Source organism: Protopterus annectens, chromosome 15.part0 (assembly GCF_019279795.1).
Source record: "Protopterus annectens isolate FY-2018-M chromosome 15.part0, PAN1.0, whole genome shotgun sequence".
Taxonomy (NCBI): domain Eukaryota; kingdom Metazoa; phylum Chordata; order Ceratodontiformes; family Protopteridae; genus Protopterus; species Protopterus annectens.
The window spans coordinates 220,219,638-220,243,090 of NC_056749.1; the positions used below are offsets into that span (position 1 = coordinate 220,219,638).

General features: G+C 40.3%; 1 protein-coding gene across 3 annotated transcripts in view; it reads left to right on the top strand.

The window, feature by feature from the left end:
• LOC122790141 (vascular endothelial growth factor receptor kdr-like) overlaps nucleotides 1-23,453 on the top strand; it is a 674,216-nt gene that overhangs the window by 619,994 nt on the left and 30,769 nt on the right. For all 3 annotated transcript variants that reach the window (XM_044057728.1, XM_044057729.1, XM_044057730.1), the window contains exons 25-28: nucleotides 3,523-3,622; nucleotides 3,733-3,838; nucleotides 12,015-12,136; nucleotides 18,796-18,877. In XM_044057728.1, coding sequence (XP_043913663.1) covers nucleotides 3,523-3,622; nucleotides 3,733-3,838; nucleotides 12,015-12,136; nucleotides 18,796-18,877 — 410 coding nt within the window. The remainder of the gene's footprint in view (nucleotides 1-3,522; nucleotides 3,623-3,732; nucleotides 3,839-12,014; nucleotides 12,137-18,795; nucleotides 18,878-23,453) is intronic.

Here is a 23,453-nt window from a genome sequence, read left to right on the forward strand (position 1 = left end):
GTCTAAAGCTATTTGAATTATTGTGACAAGTTTCTGTAAAGGAAAAAAAAACACTTGAAGCATTTGAAAAACACAGGATTAATTTGAGTTAGAAGGGTGAAAGTTCATAAGGCACATTAGTTATTGTGACCTTATGTAGCTCTTGGTATCAGATAAATGTGACTGCTTTGACTGAATAGTTTATGTATGTCTTATCTTATTAGTTTAGAGCCCGCAGTAGAAGACACCATCTGTTTCCATAAGGTCTGAAAAATCATGATAAGCAGTCATTTTTGCTAATCATTATCAAGCAGCAAAATGTTTTAACTGTAATGGAGCCAAGTGTTTGGTCACTTTAAATTGCAAACATTTCCATTATGTTTCAAGTTTGCACTGTTTGTAAGGTAAATGTCTCCCTTATGAGGCTCAGAAAATGAATTTTGAGTTTTGTACAAACTGCATATTAATAAACTGTGTAATTAAGGAAAAGTCACAGCATGCATAGTCCTCGTAAACAAAACAGTAGCAAACAGGGAAAATAAGGGAATCAATGAGGCACACAGACAAGGGAGACTTTCCAATCCTCACAAATCTCCAGACGAAACAGATCACTCTCATACATCGCTCAAAACACCTCTGAAAAAGAAGTTAGTCTTCTTACAGGAAGAAGACTTCCTCAAGACACCCGCACTACAAACACCATTTAATATGGCACAACAAAACTTTCCCCAAATGATTTATTCAAATGTAACAATTTCTATTAAACTTTAACTCCTCTCCCTAATCCACTTCAAGCACATATGTCCCAAAGAAGCCTCTCCTCAAAACTATTCTCATCGATACTCAGTCTAGATCTGACAACATAAACCAGTTTCATATGTCACTGCAAAAATTATGTGTGTGTGTGTGTGTGTGTGTGTGTGTGTGTGTGTGTGTGTGTGTGTGTGTGTGTGTGTGTGTGTGTGTGTGTGTGTGTGAGTGTGTGTGTGTGTGTGTCTCTCACATAAAACATCATGCCAAAAGATAATTCTCATTTCTGGGTAATAGCCATCCTCTCAGATCTGGACAAACGTCTAGGAAATATAGTCTACACCTAAATCTCTCACTATATCGAGCAGTTTCACACACTTTCTACCAAACTATGACAGCACTTTGGTCCCTAATCAACGACATCCTGCAAAAGACTGATGCCTCATGACAAGTGCCTGCTTTATATATATGACAAAGACATTTGACTTCATTGACCACTATCTTCTCCTAAGCAATCTAATTTAAATTGGTATCAGCCTAGACAACACTCCCTGATTTAAAACCATCCTCACTGACAGACACTTTAAAACAGGATCCTCCCAATTAGATGCACCTGTTATCAAAGGTGTACCACAAAGATCCCCTCCTGATTCTCTTTTCATATTCATTATAACATTTCCTTGCGACTTCCTTCATTTCCCACATCCTCCACACAGATGACAGAGTATTATCTACTTGTATAGTACTTGAATACTAATGCATATAGTTTTGCGGGAAATATTCATTCTGAAAATAAGCTTTATTATGCTCGGAATTGTATCCTTTCTGCTAAATGGAGTCTTCTTTTAAGTTGCATGCAAGGTGTTATACTGAAAAATACACCAGCATTTTTGTTCCCTAGTGCACTGTCTGCACAAATTAGTTTCTTGAATGCATAACTGCAATTCAATAGAATTTTCTAGAAACATTTAATTACTTCAATGGCACCACACATGGGAAATCTGAAGAATGTATACTAGTACTTTTTTCGGCTGTTCCCAGCCACAGCGATCATCTTGTTTCGATTTCTTCCTGTCCTCTGCATCTTGCTCTGTCACACCAACCACATGCATGTCCTCTCTCACCACATCCATAAACCTTATCTTAGGCCTTCCTCTTTTTCTCTAACCTGGCAGCTCCATCTCTAGCATCCTTTCCCCAGTATACCCAGCATCCCTCCTCAGAACATGTCCAAACCAATGCAGTCTTGCCTCTCTGGCTTTGTCTCCAAACCGTCCAACCTGAGCTGACTCTGTAATATACTGATTCCTAATCCTCTCCATTTTTGTCACACCCAATACATATCTTAACATCTAACTCTGCCACCTCCAGTTCTGACTCCTGCCTTTTTGTCAATGCCACTGTCTCCAACCTATATAACACAGCTGGTCTTGCCACCCTTTTGTAGGCCTTCCCTTTCAGTCTTACTGGAACCAGTCTAAGAAATCACTCCTGACACTCTTCTCCACCATGCCTGTACTCACTTCTTCACCTCACATTCACACTCACCATTACTCTGAACTGTTAATCCCAAGTATTTAAATTCATCAACCTTTGCCAGCTCTACTCCCTGCATCCTCACCATTCCTCTGTCCTCCCTCTCATTCACACACACATTCTGTCTTAGTCCTGCTGACCTTCATTCCTGTCCTCTCTAAAGCACATCTCCATCTCTCCAGGGTCTCCTCAACCTGTTCCCTACTCTCACTACAGATGACAATGTAATTGGCAAACATCATAATCCACTAAGACTCCTGTCAGATCTCGTTTGTCAACCTGTCCATCACCATTGCAAATAAGAAAGGGGTCACAGCTGATCCATTATGAAATCCCATCTCCACCTTAAATGCATCCATCACTCCTACTGCAGACCTCACCACTGTCACACTACTCTTAAACATATCCTGTACCACTCTTACATACTTCTCTGCCACTCCCAGCTTCCTCAGACATAATACCACAACTAATGTCTAGGCACCCTGTCATATGCTTTCTGCAAGTCCACAAAGACACAATGCAACTCCTTCTGACCTTCTCTAATTCTCCATCAACACCCTCAGAACAAACTTCTCATCTGTAGTGCTTTCTCACCAAGAAACCATACTGGTGCTCATTAATCATCACCTCCCTTCTTAACCTAGCTTCTACTACTCTTTCCCATAACTTCATGCTATGACTGATCAATTTTATCCCTCTGTCATTACTACAGCTCCACACATCACCCTTATTCTTAAAAATCGGTACCAAAACACTTCTTTGAATGTATACTGGTGAGTAATATTTAACTTCTACTGTACAATTAATTAGCAAAAATATTTTTTTCAAATAACCCCTATACTGTATGAATCATTTGCACTTGTAAGTACTTAAAAATGGCAAAGTATGGTGATTTAGTGCAGTATATGTCAGACACACTATAAATTAACATTTATTGTTTTTATTTGCAACATGACTGTGTATATGCATGTGCACACGTGCGTATATGTTCATGTGTGTATTTATAATTCTGTTTTCATTAGCAATGTATGTTTGTTGGCAAATTTCATGTGTGTGCATTTTGTTTTTTGTTTTATTAAATCACAGCATTGGTTTCTTTTTCTTTGGGCTTGCAATCAGTCAGGTAATGGTAGAAAGTTTAGCTTTGTTCAGTGCTGGCAAAATCTTCCTTCTGGAAGTAATACGGCTTTCCTACACATTGTATAATATAGTAACCTAATCAACAAGGATGTCTGTTTATCTGCTCTGCTATATCAGGTGCCTCACCATATCCTGGAATACAGATAGATGAGGAATTCTGCTGCAGACTGAAGGAGGGAATGAGGATGCGAGCTCCAGAGCACGCCACTCAGGAAATGTGAGTTACAGTTACTCCTCAGTACTGTCTTCCATAAATAACAGGACCTTATCTGCAAACATTAGCTCTTCCTAATTTCACAAAACTCTGTATTTACCTGTCTTCTGCAGCTACCAGACCATGTTAGACTGTTGGCAAGAACGTCCAGCAGAAAGACCTATTTTCACTGACTTAGTAGGGCACCTTGGAGATCTTCTGCAGGCCAATGTACAGCAGGTAAGATAAGTATTTTTGTGACCGTGCCTGAAATGACAATCACAGAATGAAATGGAAAATTACAGGATGCTGTATTGTTAAGATACTGTACATGTACAAACCCTTCTGTCAACATAAGGTCATGAACCCAGGAGGGAGTGCTCTTTTTGTACATACATGTTTTGTATACATACAGGTTGAAGAACAGTTCATCCTACATTCTTAACTTCCCACACTGTTTTATTCTGCACTTCTGCAATCAAGGCTTGTTCCTCCTTGTTGTTTCGAATTAAACTTTCGAAAACAGAGTCTGAAAGTTTACTCAGAGGAATTACAACTTTTTCTGTAATGTAGTGGATCAGAACTGTGATTGTATATGCAGCAACTGGGTTAATTATACTGATCAAATCTGGTCCCTTTACAATTATGGGCCTGAATGGTATTTACAGTGAAGAGAAAAAATTGGCCAGGATGGTACAAAAATTCTCCAGATCATCAGACAGATGTAGTGGGTTCTTTGACACCCACGAGAAATACCAATGGATTATTTCAGTGCCATTGGTTTAATGCTTAAACTGAAAGGTGTCACATCAAGAGTGTAGTACTCTGTTAAAACAGCACTAATGTCTCAGCACTGGGTCATGATCCAATATGCACGGTATAAGGCAAGAACCCACAACCGTCTCATTTTACAAATGAGATCATGATATGTGGAATTATAGAGATTGCTCCTTTGCAGTTCTCCCTTCTCTGTCCATCCTTTACAAATGTGTGATCCATTTTCTGCATTTCTTGGATAAGCACTTCATTGCTTTATTAGACTGAAGTAATTGTGTGTGGTAGAAATGCTGGCTTGCCTTTGAGTCTTGGCTTACAGTGCAGGAAAGGTAGCTTGCCCTGCCACAACTGTGCATTCAATCGTCAGCAAAATATCTGAAGTATGCATCAAAGAGGCACAATTGTTGGAGAACTGCGCACCATGTACAGAACTGCATACCAGCCATACTGTTTTGCAAATCAAAAACAAGCTGAGGTCCATTCAGGCTAAACTGACAGTCATTTTGAACAGTGCACAGGTGTCTGCGATCACAAATCTACCTTGGTGACTTTTTCTCCAAAGAGCTACTCACTTTAGAACATCATGCTAATCTAGTACATGGATTTAGAATGAAAAGTGTAGCAACTCACATGAAATGGGTATAAACATGGGTAACATACTAATGCACCCTACAAAAAGATACCTTAGCATACATAGGAAAGGTAGAAAGAATGCTAGTTACATGTATTTTATTCAACAAAACACAGGTTAGTTCTCTTGGCATTTTTCACAGGCAACACCAAAATAAGTAACTACTCAATAGTGTATTTCTCCATACTATATCAGTAGGTGTAAGAAAAACTGGTCTGTGTCTAAATGTCACTTTATCAGTATTTCATGGTGTTTTAGACCTGCAGGCATACAGACTTATGAATGTGGCCTTGCACAAAATGCTCACAGGGGATGTAAATGCAAAGGAGTGTGCCATCTTTTGTTGCTTGTTCCCTGTTGAAGGATTAATGAAAGATACTGAGGATTCAGGATTCAGGATTCCAGGTGTCACAACATTAAGCACCCTGGCCATATTGAAAAATCATTCTCATGTGCATTTCTGTTTTAAAAAGGATGTATGTACTTTGCTGTTTTTTTAACTTTACTGTACCCACGTCCCACCTAGCTGCCCTGGTGTAAAGCCTTCACTTTGTACCTCTTTCACACACCCTCACCTTTCTATACCACGGAGCTGATAATTCTCATTGACTGCAAACACATGTTCAGCTCACCTCTAGCAAGCACTATAAGAAGCACCTCAGTACATTTTAGAGAGTCTTCTAATCAGCATCATTCACAATCCACTGCAATCAGTGCCCTGTTTTGGCTAATTACTAACAGTATCACACCTCATTTCAAGCAGATGTCTGTGAGATTCATCCTTATGAATTTTTACCCTGACAGCACATTATTCCATCCTAAATACAGATTTCAAAGGTTTTGTGTGTGACCTCTCCTTTGGGACAAAAGCACCAAATGTAAACCAACTAACTATTTAAAAGTTAGTAAACAAACATTATAATGTAATGGGTCACCTGTTATACATAGGACATTGATGTTCTTCATGTTTCACTGTTGCAGTCATTACATTTGGGTTATCTGCTTGCAGGTAGCCCTCAGTCGGCCTGATTAACAAAGTCTTGGGTCCTGCGTCGGTTGCTGTCCCTTCTTCCATGACGTCAGGTCGTCAGAGGTATAAAACATGCAGCCGACGCCATTACATCAGTCTTTCTTGCTGTGCAGTGCCCGAAGCAGAAGCAGTTCCCAAGTGCCGGTCGGCCGACTCCTGAAATTTTCGTTTTCGAGTTTCAGAACCAAAGTCTTCAAGTAAAGCTAATTACCCCATTGGGGAAACTTTTTCTTGCTCCTTACCGATGTCAGTAAAAGTTAATAATTGCATTACTTGTGGAAAGCAAATACTTCAAAGATTTTCATTTGTTCTGTATTCCTTGCCTAGGCCCTGACCACGATGTACCTTGCTGTCAGTTTTGTGCTTTATTTAATCAACGCACTATCCGTCATTGGTATATTTTCGCCTCTAAATATTTTGGTTCTTGGTTTAATTATCCAGAAATGTCATCTGTTAGCCATCCGACTACCAAGATTCTGAAAAAATGCAAAGATAAAGACAGAGACAGGCCACCAAGTTCCAAAACTGCAGACAACGCTTCTCCTAAGCCAGTCGCCAGTTCACCGGTACTCAGTGAGGTGCTTTTGCTGCCCCTGATACTCACTACTTCTGATTCGCAGGCCTCTACTGAGACCCATTTGGAGTCCGGTATGCCATGAGATGCTTCAACTATGGATCCCGCAGATGTCTCTACCTTGGATGGGTCTGGAGCCGCTGTGCAGGCACCGGCTGCTGAGGGTGTATTCAGGCGTATGGACTTGCATATTAAACCGATGCCTCCTTCTTCACTTAAGCCTAAATCTCAAACCATGCCTACAAAACTGATGCCCAGGCCACATGCTCAGGCCTCTATGCCTAAAAAACAAATGATAAGAATGGCTTAAGATCTGATACCTCTAATCAAGGTTAGCCAACCCCCCCCCCTTCTAAGAGGCCTAGGACTGAAGTTGTTTATGAATCTTCTGACCAGGATTCTGTTTTTTCTGATTCTTCTAATGATCTGGATTTGCCCTTATCTACTTATGAGGATTCTAATGCAGAGGACTCTATCCCCTCTGCTTCCCCTCCAGAGGATTTTTCTTTTGGTGAAACCTTACATACTCTAAGGGAGCATTTCCACTGGGAAAGCCAGGATTTTTCTGATTAAAAAAAAAAAAGAGGCTCAGGGATTTCTTACTCCTGCCTCAGCATAGGCCTTTAGCTATCCCTCCTGTAATAGACATTGTTGATGATGCTTTTTTGGAATCTAGTTTGGACCCCGATTCCTTGCCTCCTGCTCCCAGAAAACCTGACAGATACTACAGGGTCCCCGAATCATACAAGTTCCTTTTTAAAAATCTTATCGCGTATCTAGAGACTATTTCTCAGGGGCTCAAGGGCATTAAGGCTTCTACTGCTAAAAATCCTACCCCTTCTTATAGAGACTCCAGGGTGCTGGATAGATGGGGTAAGAAGGTTTACACTTCTGCAACCTTGGCCATTAGGGCTTTAAACTGCCAGCTTCATATGTTAAAGTATCAGCAACATGTTATTGGATTGCTTAAAAAGAAAATGATGTTGATCCCTGATTGTGTGGAAAATAAAGAATTACAGGATTTAATGCATTCTGCTGAACAGGTTGGAAAACATACTTTGCAATGTGGTTTTGATTCATTAGAGGCCTCTTTCAGGGCTGTTACTGGGTCTATGCTCAGAAGGCATGCTTGGCTTAAGGAGCAATCTTTACCTGATCATGTTAAAGCTAAATTGTTGGATGCTCCCTTAAATCAGGACCACCTGTTTGGCAACAAGGCTGAGGAAGTTCTTAAAAAGATGGAAGATAAAACGAAATCTATGCAAACTGTTAAAGATTTCTTACAAGTTCAGCCTCCTAGATTTAGTAGGCACTGGCCCTCTAAAAATTGATCCTTTCCAGCCCATTCCAGGTCTTCTCAAGCCAAACCCAGACACAGCAGGAACCCCAAGTTTCAGTCCCAAGGGACACACAAGACTAAGCAGTGGGGGGCCTCCACTTCCAAATCTGGGAGTAATAAGAATCCCCCCTATGGTAAACTGTCTCAATGACTTCCTTTTAAAATTTCCAAGCACTTATCAACTGACTGCCCCTTTGGGGGGAAAGATTGCTCTTCATGCAAAGAAGTGGGAACTCATTACCTAGGACAAATGGGTTTTAAATATAGTGTCCCAGGGGTACAGATTTCACTTCCACACGTTGCCAAAATCAAACGGATGGCTGGACCTACCCCCAAACCAGTGGGCAGAGGCTCTCTTAAGCATGGGGGCTATTCAGTTGGTACCAGAAGAGGAAAAGGGACAAGGTTTCTACTCGAGACTTTTCCTGGTAACCAGAAAAGACAGTTAATGGTGTCCTATCCTGGACCTGTCTACTCTAAACACCTTTTTGGAGATTCCAAAATTCAAGATGCTGACTCTTCACCAGTTACTTCCTATGCTAGGCAAAGACGCCTGGGTGGCAACACTAGATTTAAAAGAAGCATACCTGCACATCCCAATCAGGGAATCTTGCAGAAGATACCTTCACTTCAAAGCAGGCTGCACACACTATCAATTCTCTGCACTGCCCTTTGGCTTATCTACTGCACCCAGGGTATTCACAAAGTGCCTAGCTCCAGTTATTGCATTTTGCAGGCAAAGAAATATTCAAATATGCCCATACCTGGACGATTGTCTAATTCAGGCAGAAAGCCCGGACATAATTTTGAATCATTTGGCCTTTCTGCAAAGGGTTCTAACCTGTCTGGGGACACCATAAACAAAAAGAAATCTCACCTAGTACCCTGTCACCAAATTATATTCCTGGGAACAAGCTTGAATACAGCTTCCCAGATGGCTTACCTCACGCCAGAGTAACAAATTCATTTGACAGCCTACTTCAAACAAGTGGCCACAAAAACCCTGCTATCTGCAAGACAAATACTGCAAGCCTTGGGGTTTATGGCCTCCTGCATTCTTCTGTTTCCATATGCAAGACTGCATACAAGGAAACTACAGTGGTATCTAAAAAGCCTATGGTGTCAACATTCCCAGGATCTATAAGCAATGATTCCCATCATACCTTGCTTACGCCTAGAGTTCCTTTGGTGGGCAGAGGCCTGCCACCAAAACAAGGGACTACCTTTCACACCACCCCCTGCCACCCAAATCCTAACAAGATGCATCAGACTATGCATGGGGGGCTCACCTGGCAGGGAAGTGCATTTAGGGCAAATGGAACCCAAGTCAAATGCTCCTGCATATCAATCAAAAAGAAATGTTAGCTGTACAGAATGCTCTGACAGCCTTCAAGGACCACATTCTTCCAGGACAACACCACTGTTATGTGGTACATAAACAAGCAGGGGGGTACACATTCTTACCCCCTCTGCAGACTAGCCATGGCATTGTGGAACACAGCCTTGAGCTACCAAGTGCACCTACAAGCTAATTTCTTGCCAGGAAAATTAAATACATTGGCAGACGGACTAAGCAGAAACCTCATGGACCCACACGAGTGGAAACTGGAACCAAGGATTCTCAACATGTTGACAAGCAAATGGGGAGCCCAGATATAGACCCATTTGCCTCTCCCCAGAACTACCAATTGGACAAATTTTGCACAAGGACTCCCCACAAACAAGCCTGGAAAGTGGATGCTCTGTCCTTCAGCTAGATAAACCTATCAGTCTATGCCCCCCCCCTGCCTCTGCTCTCCAAAGTACTACTAAAAGTCAAACAGGACAAACCAAGGATGATTTTGATTGTTCCAGACTGGCTGCGCCAACACTGGTACCCATTCCTGCACAGTGTGACATGGTTATCCCCATGGCACCAGCCTCAGACTCCTTTCCTGTTGTCTCAGCAGGAGAACCAGATTCTGCACCCTCAGCTTCTAACACTGAACCTTGCAGCCTGGCTAATTACCTAATCTCTCCTTTACCATCCCTCAGTAAACCTGTGATGGATATCATTTTAGAGGCAAGGAGGCCTAGTACTAGAAAATCTTATGCTGAAAAATGGAAAGGATTCTGTGCCTGGGACCAATCTCAAGGGATTAGCACAGCTGTGCCCAATTTACCTCAGATTTTACAATACTTAACTGAGATGCTTCACAAGGGCCTGTCTTTTTCCTCCATTAAAATCCATGCCTCAGCCATTTCAGCTTATTATAACACAGAACCTCTCCTCTTCTCTCATCCACTGCTCAAGCAGTTCCTCAGAGGGTCCAAAGATTTGAGACCACCCAGGGGAGCTCCAACCCTGCCTGGGACCTTAACTTTGTTATGGAGAAACTCACTCTACCTCCTTTTGTGCCAGCTGCTACTGCAGACTTAAAATTTCTTTCTTGGAAAACAAATTTCCTTTTAGCAATCACTTCAGCTCAAAGCGTGTCTGAATTACAGGCCCTTATGGCAGTGGAGCCTTTCATCATCTTTCATGCAGACAGGGTGTCCCTCAAACCAATCCATCCTTCATGCCCAAGGTCGTATCCAGTGTGGCTCTTAATCAGTCCATTCATTTGTCAACCTTCTTTCCCAATCCACAGAACAAAGGGGAATGGATACTGCATTCCTTAGATGTGCACAGACAACTTAGATTCTACTTAGATAGGACTAAACCTCAAAGGAAATCTGAACAACTGCTGATGGCATTTGCTGCAGGGGCAGAGGGGAAGGCTATTTCAAAGCAAACCATTTCTAAATGGATAGGCCATTGCATTCATTTCTGCTATAAGCACCATGGAAAACCTATCCCCCAGGGGATCAGACCTCACTCCACCAGGGCTGCATCTACCTCTACAGCCTTTCTGAGGGGTGTCCCTACCAGGGACATCCTAGAAGCTGCTACCTGGAATTCTGTACATACTTTCACCTAGCATTATCATTTGCCAATGTTCTCTAAATCCAGAGTTGGCTTTGCCACTGCAGTCTTGCAGGGCCTTATAGCTGGCCCTAATGCTATTTAAATTCCTCCTCCCAACCATAGCTTTTGGAATCTACCCAAATGTAATGACTACAACAGTGAAACACAAAGAACATAGTACAGTTGTTTACACTTACCATAAATGTAGATGTTCGAGTGTATTCACTGTTGCAGTCCTGGTTACCCTCCCTCCAGCCCCCTTACTTCTTTTGGTTATACCTCTACTTTCCTTTACTATGCTTAAAAGCTTTTTGGTGGTATTTGCTTTATTGTTGGAGGTATATCATTGTACTTTTATATTTAATTGCTTCCCATTAGGAGGGCACCTGACATCTGGGGCAAGAAAAACTAATGTAATGGTGTCGGCTGCATGTTTTATACCCCTGATGACCTGACGTCATGGAAAAAGGGACAGCAAACGACGCAGGACCCAAGACTTTGTTAATCAGGCTGACTGAGGGCTACCTGCAAGCAGATAACCCAAATGTAATGACTGCAACAGTGAATACACTTGAACATCTACATTTATGGTAAGTGTACACAACTGTACTTTTTCATTCCACTGCATGCAGCCTTATAACTTTCTCAATGTTTAATCATCTGTCCCAGTGATTATACTATTATAACAATGTCAGGTTGACAGACGCCAAGATTTTTTTTTCTCTAAGAAGAGGAATTCTATATTTATTGTATCAAACAAAATGTGACAATCTTCCCTAAATAAATTAACGAATTAGTTCAATCACAAAAAAAAAAAAAAAAAAACAGAAAAACTACATAGCAGAAAGTTGTCCTGAACTATGCTACTATTAAGAGGTTATGTGTATTGGCAATTGAGTATTCTAACAATACCACACATTATCATTTTTGTGATACAGTGCAATATGACTTTTATAGTCCACACAAGAAGATTTTTAATGTCTATTATAAATAATATTGTAGGACCTAAGAATAAACATGGTCTCTGACAAATAATTGCTTAATCTCCTAGGCATCATATTTATTGCATCAGCTAGAAATATTTTGCCATTTTGTCTCTTCCCTTTTTTTTTTTGTAGGATGGCAAGGATTATATTCCACTTAATACAACTGTGCTTAAGGAAGAAGAACCCAGCAGCAACACTTCTACAGAGAACATCTCAAATGCAGTGCTCAGTGTGAAGATTGCAACACAGATTCGGTAACTAAATGAGCATTATGCATTTTTTTCTCTTTCTGAATGAATCTGTACTTTTTTTTTTGGCAACATGCTAACTTTTGCATTAGCATTCTAATCCTGCAGTGGTATAACACACTGGGAAATGAAAGTTTAACTTAAATTTAACATAAAAGTCTTCTTTCTTGAAATGTTAGGTTGACCTTACTTTTGTTTTTATGTTATGGCTGCCACTACTTACCCAAGTGATCTTGAAGGAAAGTCAGTGACTAAAAGTTTGCACAGTATCTAGGAAATGATAAAATATGAATTACAAGGTTAATTCATAGGTTCATAGGTGCGTACTAGGCTAATGGCCCTCGAGCCTTTACAAGCCTAGCCAGAAAAATTGCCCAGGCACTGTGCCACCAGATGTTAGTTCACAGTGCCCCTAGCCAGTAGGGCAACTGGACTGATCCCTATGCTGAACTTTGTTACCCATCCACTCATCAAGATTTCTCTTGAAGAGGGCCAGTGAGGTGCTCTGCTTGACATGAATGGGAAGCTTATTCCAGAGTATGGGCAGTCTTTGGGAGATGAACTTGTCCCTCCAGCATGTTCTGTTAATTGTGGTAATGAGGTTGTGATCTCTGGAACGTGTGTCATGGGGGGGATTGGGATTTCTTTAGGTGTAGCATTTCAAGTAGGGCTGGGTCAGACATGGCTTTGCAAGTCGAGCAATAATCACCTCTAAGTAGATAAGAGACTGAGAGCAACTGAAGTTTCTTGAGTCTGTCCATGTAGGACATGTGGTTAAGGCCTAGGATCCTTTTTGTGAGGTACTTTTGTGGCCTCTCCAGCTGTTGTAGGTGTCTGGTCAGGTACATGCCAAACAAGGCGTTATAATCGATGACTGGTCTAATGAGGGATGAGTAGAGAGGGATGATGACCTCCTTTCTTCCTGGATGCAAAACCTTTGGTTATACGATGGAGCACATAGAAGGGCTTTCTGACCACAGTGGCAATGTGGTGGTCGAAGGTGAGGTGGCTGTCGACCTGGGTGCCCAGATCTCTCATCTCTTCAGTGTTCAGTGGGCTCCCATCAATGTGGCAATTCATGGGAACTGAGTTTTTTCCAAAGGGGGTGATGATGCATTTTTTGGCATTAAGCTTCAGGCCATGGTTCTGACACCAGTCATTGGTCTCAGAGAGGCCCTTTTGTAGGATGTCTGCATAACTTGGGAAGTTGATAATGACGCCTAGCTTGCAGTCATCAGCGAACTAGGTCATCCAGATTCCTTCTATGTTGGACTGGACATCTGAAGTAGATGCCAAACAGAAGAGGGCCCAGGACCGAGCCTTGTGGGATTCCACTCCTGACTGGTCGACAGTCTGACTTGGAATCTGCAACTTTCACTCTGTGGGTCCTGCCTGTGAGCCAAGTTGCAACCCACCTAGTGATGTAAGGATTGATGCCTAGTTTGGTGAGTTTATCAAGGATACTGGAGTGGGGAATGTTATTAAAGGCCTTGGCCAGGTCGAGGTAGGCTGTATGCACTGCCTTACCCTCATCCACAGCCTTGGTGACTGCCTTGAAAAAGTCAACCAGGTTTAGTAGGCAGGATCTCCCCTTGACAAAGCCAAACTGTGTGGGGTCAAGAGTTTGGAGATTGCCTATAGCTTTGTTAAGCAGGTCCATGATGATGTGCTCCATAGCTTGGCATATCACACTTGTCAGGCTAATGGGGTGATAGTTCCCAGGGTCTGTAGTTGCTCCCCATTTATGGAGCGGGATGACTGTAGCAGTGCGCCATTCATTAGGGGCATAGCCTGAGATAAAGCTGTGATTGAACAGGGCACAATTCATTTTGTAGCTCATGTAGGACGCAGCCAGGGATATTATCAGGTCCCATGGATGCTGTATTCTTGGCTTTGAATAATACAGCTGTTACCTGTGCTGCAGAAATGGTGGGTACCAGGCTTTCTTCTGGTATTGTGATAGGGCCCTTGGGGGGGGGGGTTAAATTTGGCACTGAATCTGTCAGCCAGTATGTTGGCTATATATGTTGGCTCAGTATAGGAGGTGCCATTGTATAATAACTCAGAGCAAATCTGGGTATTGCCTTGGAGGTTTTTGATATAGCTATAGAAGGCTTTGTGGTTGTTTTTGGTGTCAACCGCAATACTGCCTTCATGGCTGGCTTTAGAGGATTTAATAAGGGATCTCAGCTTTTTTTTTGAGACTGATAAGGGAGGATTTCCAGTCTTGTGACTTTGTTTTTTTCTGCAACAGTGTCTTCATTCTGTTGTAGAGCTTATTGATGGCTGGTGACCACCAGATTGGCTTCCTTTTTTTGGAGAGCATCTTAGTTTTATTTGGTATGGCAAGGTCCACATATTTGTATATGTGCTCGTACAGTGCATTGGTGTATGATTTGGCAGTCATGCAGCTATTTTACATTGGCATGGGTGCTGAGAAGTTAGCCACCTCTGTTTTTAGGAGCCCACAGTTGGCTTTAGAGAAGTTTTTCTGAGTGGTCACCTTAGCGGAGGTGTAGGTGAGATGGAGATTTCCATGGTGATCAGTTTGTGGTCAGATTTAACCAGGGAAGAATTGACTATAGGTGTGCAGCAACAGTCTCCCTTGTTAGTTATAACCAGGTCGAGGATATTGTTTCCTCTAGTGGGGGTCAGAATGAGCTGGTCCAAGGCACTGGAATTTATAAATTCCAGAAAGCGTTGAGTCTATACATTGGTACTTTAATAGTTTTCCCAGTTGATAGAGGGGTAGTTGAAGTCACCCAGTATGAGTATTGGGTTGGACCTTGATAGATTCCAGGGTACTTAGGAACTTAGAGTGAGAGTCGAGGGATATGTTTGGGGTTCTGTAGCAGGCTATGACTTGTATCGCCATCTTACCCAGTGTTATTTGTACCTGAAGTATCTTGGATGCATTATGCTGGGCTACCAGTCTAAAGGTGTGCGTATCCTTTAAGAATATGGAGACACTACCGTCTTTGGAGCTTCCAGCAGTATTCTGGGGCTGAAAGATATGGAATGACATGTAGCCTGGGAGCACAAGGGTGCTTTCTGCCTCTTTAAACCAGGTCTCTGTTACAGCACAGATGTCAACATTCTCCATTTTGAGGGGACCTTCGAGCAAGTGCATCTTGAGATTTAGACTTCTAGCATTGAGCAGCATGACCCTCAGATTAGAAGTTAAACAGAGGTCCCATCTGCTTAAGTTGGTGGTAGCTTAGGTGAACAAAAAAGATCTCACTACATCGAGAAGAGTAAAGTGGAAGTTCATCAATATCTTGGTCAAAGTAATACAAATACCACCTCAGGTCTCCCCTGAAGAGGCCACCGGCCTAGTAAGACTTACCCAGATAACAAAGGATACATAAAATAAGATACTATGAAAATATTTTGTTTTGCACTGGAAGATAAAAGGCAGATCACAGAAGCCTGAAGCACCTAGCATTTCCCAGTGTCTAGTCATGGGTTTAAGATGTCCAAGTACAACACTTTCCACACCTTTACTAAAGGATATAAGCAGATGTTTGACAAGCAAGAAAGTCAGATGTCACATAATGAAAGAGGTTTTAAAAGACATTGTTCAGGGTGTGCAGATAAATACTGCATATATTCATATATGTGTACTATCAGAATACTCCATTTTTTAGAGGCATACCTACACAGTTTTCTGTGGTCTTTGTAAGGTTTAGTCTCCCACCCACCCCACCCCCCATGGGAGGGAGTCCTATCACCCTTACCACTGCACTTGCCTGTCAATAAGCTGATAGCCTTCTTCAGATGCCTAGGTCTCATTTCTTATCACACTATCACATTATGCATAGGTCTTTGCCCTAGTCCACACCTTTTCAATAAATGCTTACTGTTTGGTGCCACAATGCTTATCTATGTGGTGACTGTGGACACTCAGATGGGTTTCTTCACAATGTCAGTGACAATGGTCCATTTCTTTTGTTTGAATTTCCTTTCTACCAACCTGTGTACAGTGTTTCCACAACAGTGGAAATTGTGAAAGATTGAACATGATCTCATCTCACAATGCACTTGTCAGGCCCTGCTAAGTGTTCCTGACGTTGTGCCCGTCTTCATAATATTCCTCTGGGGACAGAATTTTTCATCCTGTCTGTGTACTCAGCCAGCATTCCAGTTTCTTAAGATCATTTTCAGACTTGGGTCACCAGCAGTGTAATAAATTCCCAGTCATTAGTTCATTTTCTTTGCTCTATAAAGTTCTTTACCTTATTTGCTTTTATTATAACATACCTCTTAACTATCCAGAATTTCCCAAAATGTCCATATTGCCACATATGTTGGGTCTGTTCCTCATAAATGTGTGGGTTTCTTGCAAAAATCATTGAGGGCTGAAGTCACTAAATAATGACCGTCATTTAAGTTTCAGACTTTGGCGGTGGTACTGTGGTAGCGTTGTCACCTGACAGTAAGACACTGTCCTGTTCGATTCTCAGCTAGAGAGTCTTCTGTGTGGAGACATGCATGAATGGGTGCACCTTCGTTGAAGGTTGTGTGTCAGGGCTGGCAACTCGGCATGTAAAAATCTATTGCCAATCATTAGGGGACCGGAGTTCCGCTGTGGCAACCCCTAACCGGGAAAAGCCAAAAGACACAACATTTAAGTTTCAGACTTTATGCCCTTCAGAATGCACAGTAATGTAAACAGTTATTCTAATAACTTTTTAAGTTTATAAGAGCACTATTTAAAATCAGGACCTGAATCTGGGCATCTGTTCCTCCATTATTTTTGGCTTTATCTTGCACCAATATGTTGAGAGGTATTTTGCAGCACCCTTTCCAAACCATTTTTGGGAGTAGTATTTGAATTAGTGCTTTTTCAATGACAATGTTTATTTTTAGTTTACTGTAACAAGGTGAGGTAGGCAAAAATGTTTTTGCAGGGCCATAATTCTCTCCAAGAAAGAAAGAAGTAAGTGCTGGCTTCATGGTAGGACTACATCTGCATCATAGCCATTAGAAAAACATTGTTGGCAGCATAGCTGCATAAATTAAATGCAGGTCGTCTATTGAGTAATTATCATGTTTCCAAATGCACCTCTCAGTCCTCCTTTGTCATTTGATATAAATATAGTAGGGGATAAGGAAGCAAAATAGTCACAGAATAGGGGATTAAAAGGGTAAAATAATGCCAGGTATCAGGATGTACAGAGACAGAGAAAGGAGGAAATAAGAAAATGCTGTGTGAATGGTTTTAGTTAAAATCTTTAAATGCTTTCAAGTTATTTCCACTAATGCAAGCGGAGGCACTTACTAGATAAATCATCCCCAAAGGGATCTTTCCCTTCACAAGTCACCTGACGGTCACTGACAAGTTATCTGTTGTCTGACAGAAATGAACAATAAGATACTGCTTTGTTTTATGGTAGTGCTGCTGAAAAATATCAGTTTTGCCTGAAACAATAATAAAAATGGAAGAAATGGTTCATTTTAGTGACAGCACATGTAATATAAGTTCCAGGATGTTATATTAAACATATTACACGCAAGGAATGGTTCATTTTAGTAACAGCATATGTAATATAAGTTCCAGGATGTTATATTAAACATATTACATGCAAGGAATGGTTCATTTTAGTGTCAGCATATGTAATATAAGTTCCAGGGTGTTATATTAAACATATTACACGCAAGGAATGGTTCATTTTAGTGACGGCACATGTAATATAAGTTCCAGGATGTTATATTAAACATATTACACATGCATCTCCCTTTCATCCTAGCAGTTATCATCACTGGCTGCGTCATCAAGTACTGTTCCTCTCAAGAAAACTGTTTAAAGGAATTTATGGTCTGTAGGGGCGCATCTGCTGGTTCTGTGTTGTAAGACCTAAAGTTCAAAAGACTGAAAACCAAAATATCTAAAACTCACACTATCAAAAATGGGAATCTGTCCCTTCACCACTGTTGTATGGAGTTGATATATATAATTAATGGGGGAAGAGGGGAGCAGCCCCCCATATGGGGGTGCAGGGGGGCTTGCCTGCCTGCATTAAAAATGATTTAGGTTTCCAGTCTTTTGAACCTTCAGTCTTATGACATAGAGCCCACACTTGCTACACATCTAACACCATAATTTGAGAGAGCTACAAAGATATGTTTTAATGAAAATGCTGAAACAGAGTTACCACCTGTCCCACTTTGCGAGGGACAGTCCCACTTTGGGCAGTTGTGTCCTGCAAAAAACTGAAAAAATGGCAAATGTCCTGAGATTTTAGGGCAAAATTATTTCCTATATTGTATGTGATAGTTGCATAAAACAGTTATTCTGCATCTGAAACGCCTAAATGTTATAAGAAACAGGATAAGCAACTAAAATACCACGAGCTGAAAGCAATGATAATTTGTCTTTTCTTTTTTTTAAACAGGAAACATCTTTATTAAATTAGCACTTATAACATAGAAATCATATATTTATATAAATGAAAACAAACCATACTGACATAATTGTAGTTGCAAATATTATGCATCACTAATAATCTATGCAGTCATTGTCAGTTAAACTGGTAAATTTATGTTTGTATAAATACTTTGTAAATACATTAACAAAGAAGTTCATGTTGCAATCTGCAATTTCCCTTTACTTCATATATAACTGCATTGCTCTTTTACTTTGCTTTGTCTTTTCTTCCTTTCAGCAAAAATGCTAGGTTGCGACCAACCAGTGTCAAGACATTTGATGAAGTGCTTGGAAACAATAACACTAAAGAAAAACACAATGTAAGTTCTTTTCCCTCTTAACTACATAATGCATTGTATGTTCCAGTTAAATAAAGTCTATTGAGAACTATTTTGTCAGCCTTTAGCATTAAGCCTTGGATACAGTTTGTTCCTTCCTTTGAAAACAAACAAAAAATGAGTGAATTTCCTTCAAGGAAATGAATTTTGCAGTGGACATAATTGGAGCAAACAGATGGGGCACCTCTCTAAAATGCAGCTCAGGGCGTCTAGAACCCTATGGGTTCTAGGAGCATTGCAGAACATAGGCTCTGGCTTTGTTTGATTAGTTCCCCCACAGTTAATACAGTGTAGTCTTGGCCAGTTATGTCGTGAAGGGATACAAGAAAGACATGAAGACTAGGACCAATTATGAGAAAGCAGGAAAAAAGAATCTGCATGATGTGGGTCGAGTTAGATTAGTAAACTACTGTGGGTCTAGCTGCCATGTTCTAGCATTGATAATTGCTAGTACTGCATATTGGCATTTGTGTAAATGTAAGCCTGTTGCAGAGAGGGGTGCTGATATATCAGCACTGGTGAATATGAACCTCTGTGGTACTGTCTACTGTGATGCTGTACACAGGCTTGTCACAGTACTGGACTGTAAATCAGTTCTGCCAACTGACATTGACAGTCTTGTTGCAAAGCGGTACTGTAACCAAAAGCCAGTCTGTGCGATGTGCACTGGGAGTTATGCAAAAAAAGACAGTGTTCGTACAGAGAATGAGCACTAGGTTCTGCAGTGTTGTCACATGACCTGGCTCTGTTGTTAGTGAGAGGCTGGAATAAGGTGCTATGCCCCATAGTGCCACGGCATGTCCAATGCCTTTTGGGTGGGAATCCATTATGACTGCTGTGTGTAGAGTTTGTAAATTTCCTTCTGGATAGACCCTTAGTGTATCAAACAGTTGTGAGAAGGGATAAGAGTTTGTTCTGACTTTCATATTCAAATCTTACACAGTTCATGGTCTTGTATTATTACTTTGTGTAATTTATTGATAGTATAAAACCATGTGCATTAATTTCATTGATAGATTTCATGAATATCTGCAGTTAAGTATGACATAAGTTATTGAGACATAGGACACTATGTTTAAAGAACTTTCACTACTAAAATAATGGACCACAAAGAAATTCTGACCTGGACCCAGCAGAACAATTTGTTACATTGTTTCATTAAACTGACACTAATGTCTTCTTTCCATATTTTCAAGAACGCTTTGGCAACCAATGTAATTTTTAACTATTCAACATAATTTGAGTTATTTTTGCTCATTACTGCCTCCCTGATTTCAGAATATGAAAGATCAGCTTTTATTTCACTGCTGTTATTTTGGAGCTGCAACTACTTAGAACAATTCCTTTGAAAGCATTGGTGAGCAAGCAATAGAAAAAGCTGTTTGATCAAAATGCACTGTAGTGGTGTCAGTCAGAATGTTAAATTAGATCATTTAATTCATTTCACTGAACTGCCCCCCTTACAGCAAAGATGTAACATGAATGCAGCACGTATTAATATAAGAATCCAGTTATATACACTGGAGGAAGGAACAGGAAACTGTGGAAACTGATGCAGTCAATACTGAGGAGTGATAGGCCAGTGAGTTCCATATGACAGGGCAACAGATGGCAAAGGATGAAATTGAAGAGAAGATGCCACAGAAAGATGCTATAGAACTTTCTATAGAATGCCCGCAGGAAATGGAAGACAAGGGATGTGCCCTCAATTTTTGGAAGAAAATGAGCTAAGAGAAGAGTTGCTTGATTTAACAGACATATATATATATATATATATATATATATATATATATATATATATATATATATATATATATTAAGATCAATGAAAGAAATAAACTGCAGAAGGTCAATAAAACCCCAAAAGTCAGAAGTCTGATAAAACAAATGAACACAGTAATTAGGACTGTCCATAGAGATCCATGCGATATAAAAGAAGTAAAGAGGATATATTACTGTTCAGCTAAATTAATAACTGATAAAGTTCTACCACAAGAACACAGGATAGTGAGACACAGGGTAGTGAGGGAAAGGAAGGGGAGAAATCGAATACCATCATGGTAAGTATCGAATAGAGAAAACTATACAGCAATTAAGACAAGAAGTGTCACTGTTGGAAGACTATAGAAGAGGGAATAGATCAACAAAAATACTAAGAAAGGTAGATGTGATAAAAGCAATGTGAAATATTAGAACAGATCAGGATTTATCATGCACTATCGCAAATAAACTAAAAATTTCAGCACAGGTGGAAAAACTTAGAAGATACATAGATAAATGTAAAGGAAAAGAAGAAAATAAGCAATTTATTGATGACAAAAAAAGTTTTATAGAAAATTGGGAAACAAGGTAAAAGGAATTGAAAGACCACCAAAAAAAGAAGAAATAGATACATTTTGGAAAAGTATCTATGAGGATCCTGTGGAACATAACAAAGATGTTAAATAGATAGAAGTTTAAAGTTATAGAATATGAAATAGAATGAAGTAACAGCCAGAGAGATTGAGATAAAGTTAAGAAAAGCCTCTAATTGGAAAACCCCAGACCCAGATGCAGTACCTAACCTTTGGTTAAAAGTATTAACATCTTTGCATGAAGTTTTAGCCATGAGTAAGAACTATTTGTATGCACACCCCAAACAGACATACAACCTGGATAACAGGTAAAACAATGTTCCTACTTAACAGTGAACCTGCAAGCTACTCTAAAAAAATTATAGACCAATAACTTGCCTTCCGATAACATATAAACTATACACTGGAATTGATGCCGACAGAGTTTATAGTCATTTAGAAGAAAACTCAATTATGGCAGTAGAACAAAAGGGCAATAAAAGAATGTCATATGGAACAAAGAATCATTTGTTTGTTAAATAAAGTTGTAGTGGAGAACTGTAAAAAGGGGAAGAATCTATGTTTGGCATGGATCGACTACAAAAAAGCATTTGATAGTATCCCACATTCATGGATAAAGGAGTGCTTAAAATGTATAAGATACATCCTACACTTATCAACTACATTACAGTAACCATGAAACAGTGGCTGACCACTTTGCAATTTAGCCATGATAAAGGACAAATTATTATCCGAGAGATAAAAATTCAAAGTGGGATATTCCAGGGTGACTCTCTGTCACCGCTGCTATTCTGCCTTGCACTTAACCCATTAAGCTGTCTACTTAACAGTCTAGGCCATGGCTACAATTTGGCTCCTAGAAAACAACAAAGTCTAAAGACTTCCCGTCTTCTCTTTGTCAATGATTTAAAACTGTATAGCTCATCAGATGTGGAACTGAAAGCAGAGCTGCAGGTTGTCAACATTTTTCAGATGATATAAGAATGTCATTTGGCCTTGATAAATGTGCAAAAGCAACCTTTAAAGCAGGAATACTGCAGCACCAGGAAAACATCAGTTTGGGACAAGAATGTGATATAAAAGAACATGAGCAAGAGGGAGTGTATAAATACTTGGGAATTGATGAAGGATCAACAATAAAACATGAACAAATGCAAATAAAACTTAGTAAGCAATACTTTAGAAGACTTAAATTAATCCTGAAAACAGCACTGACATCTAGGACAAACTCCAAGCTATAAACCAATTTGCTCTTCTTGTCCTAACTTACAGTTTTGGAGTCACTGACTGGCCCCAAAATGTGTTGGATAGATTAGACAGGAAAAAAAGATGGATGCTTCATGCTCACCAAATGATTTATAAAAATTAGTGTATGCCAAGATGGGCCTCCTTGAAAGTAATTACATGTATAGATCTGCAATCGTGGGACTCCACACATCTGCTGACCTCACAAGACCCAAACGTAGTGAAAGTGTTGAAGCAAGAGGAGAATAGGAGAATAAATCTAAGATGACGTCTCTACTTAATCTAGCAGAAAATTTTCGGCGTCAAGCAGGAATAGAAATCAAATATAATTTACTCTTCTCCTTACAAGCATCACCATGTAGTCTGCCTACATTTTCTTTCTAAGGTCTGCCAGTAACATGTGAGTGTGCAAATGCAAACTCACAATTAGTAAAACAAACAACATACCACATGCTGGAGGTCCAGTCCGAGAAGTGTTACTCAAGACTGGAAACGGAGATTCTTTGGGCACTTCTTAGATGTTAGTACTACAGTTACATTTCTTGGTGCTTGGCTGGCTACTAGTTTCAGGTTTGTTGAATGCACTTCAGATGTCACAATCAAAATGCATACAACAGTCCTTGTCCACAAAGTAACATCTTATACAAGTTCTCATACTACTGCAGCTACTAATGGAAGCATTGTGTTAGTAAAATTATGAACCACAAAACACTGTTGCCATATTTGTGGTACTCTCTCTCTTTCTCAAACTGTTTTCTTTCTTTGTCACTGTATCTTTCTCTCGATCTCTATTTGCACCATCATTTCTTTCTTTATATGGAGCTACTTTTCCCCAGAGTGAAGCAAGGTGTGTACCAACACCTGAACTCATGGCAAATACCAAGGATTCTGACATCCTTTAAACAGCAGCCGGTCATGAGAGGCAATGTCCACTTTATCATAACACTTTCTGATTCAGT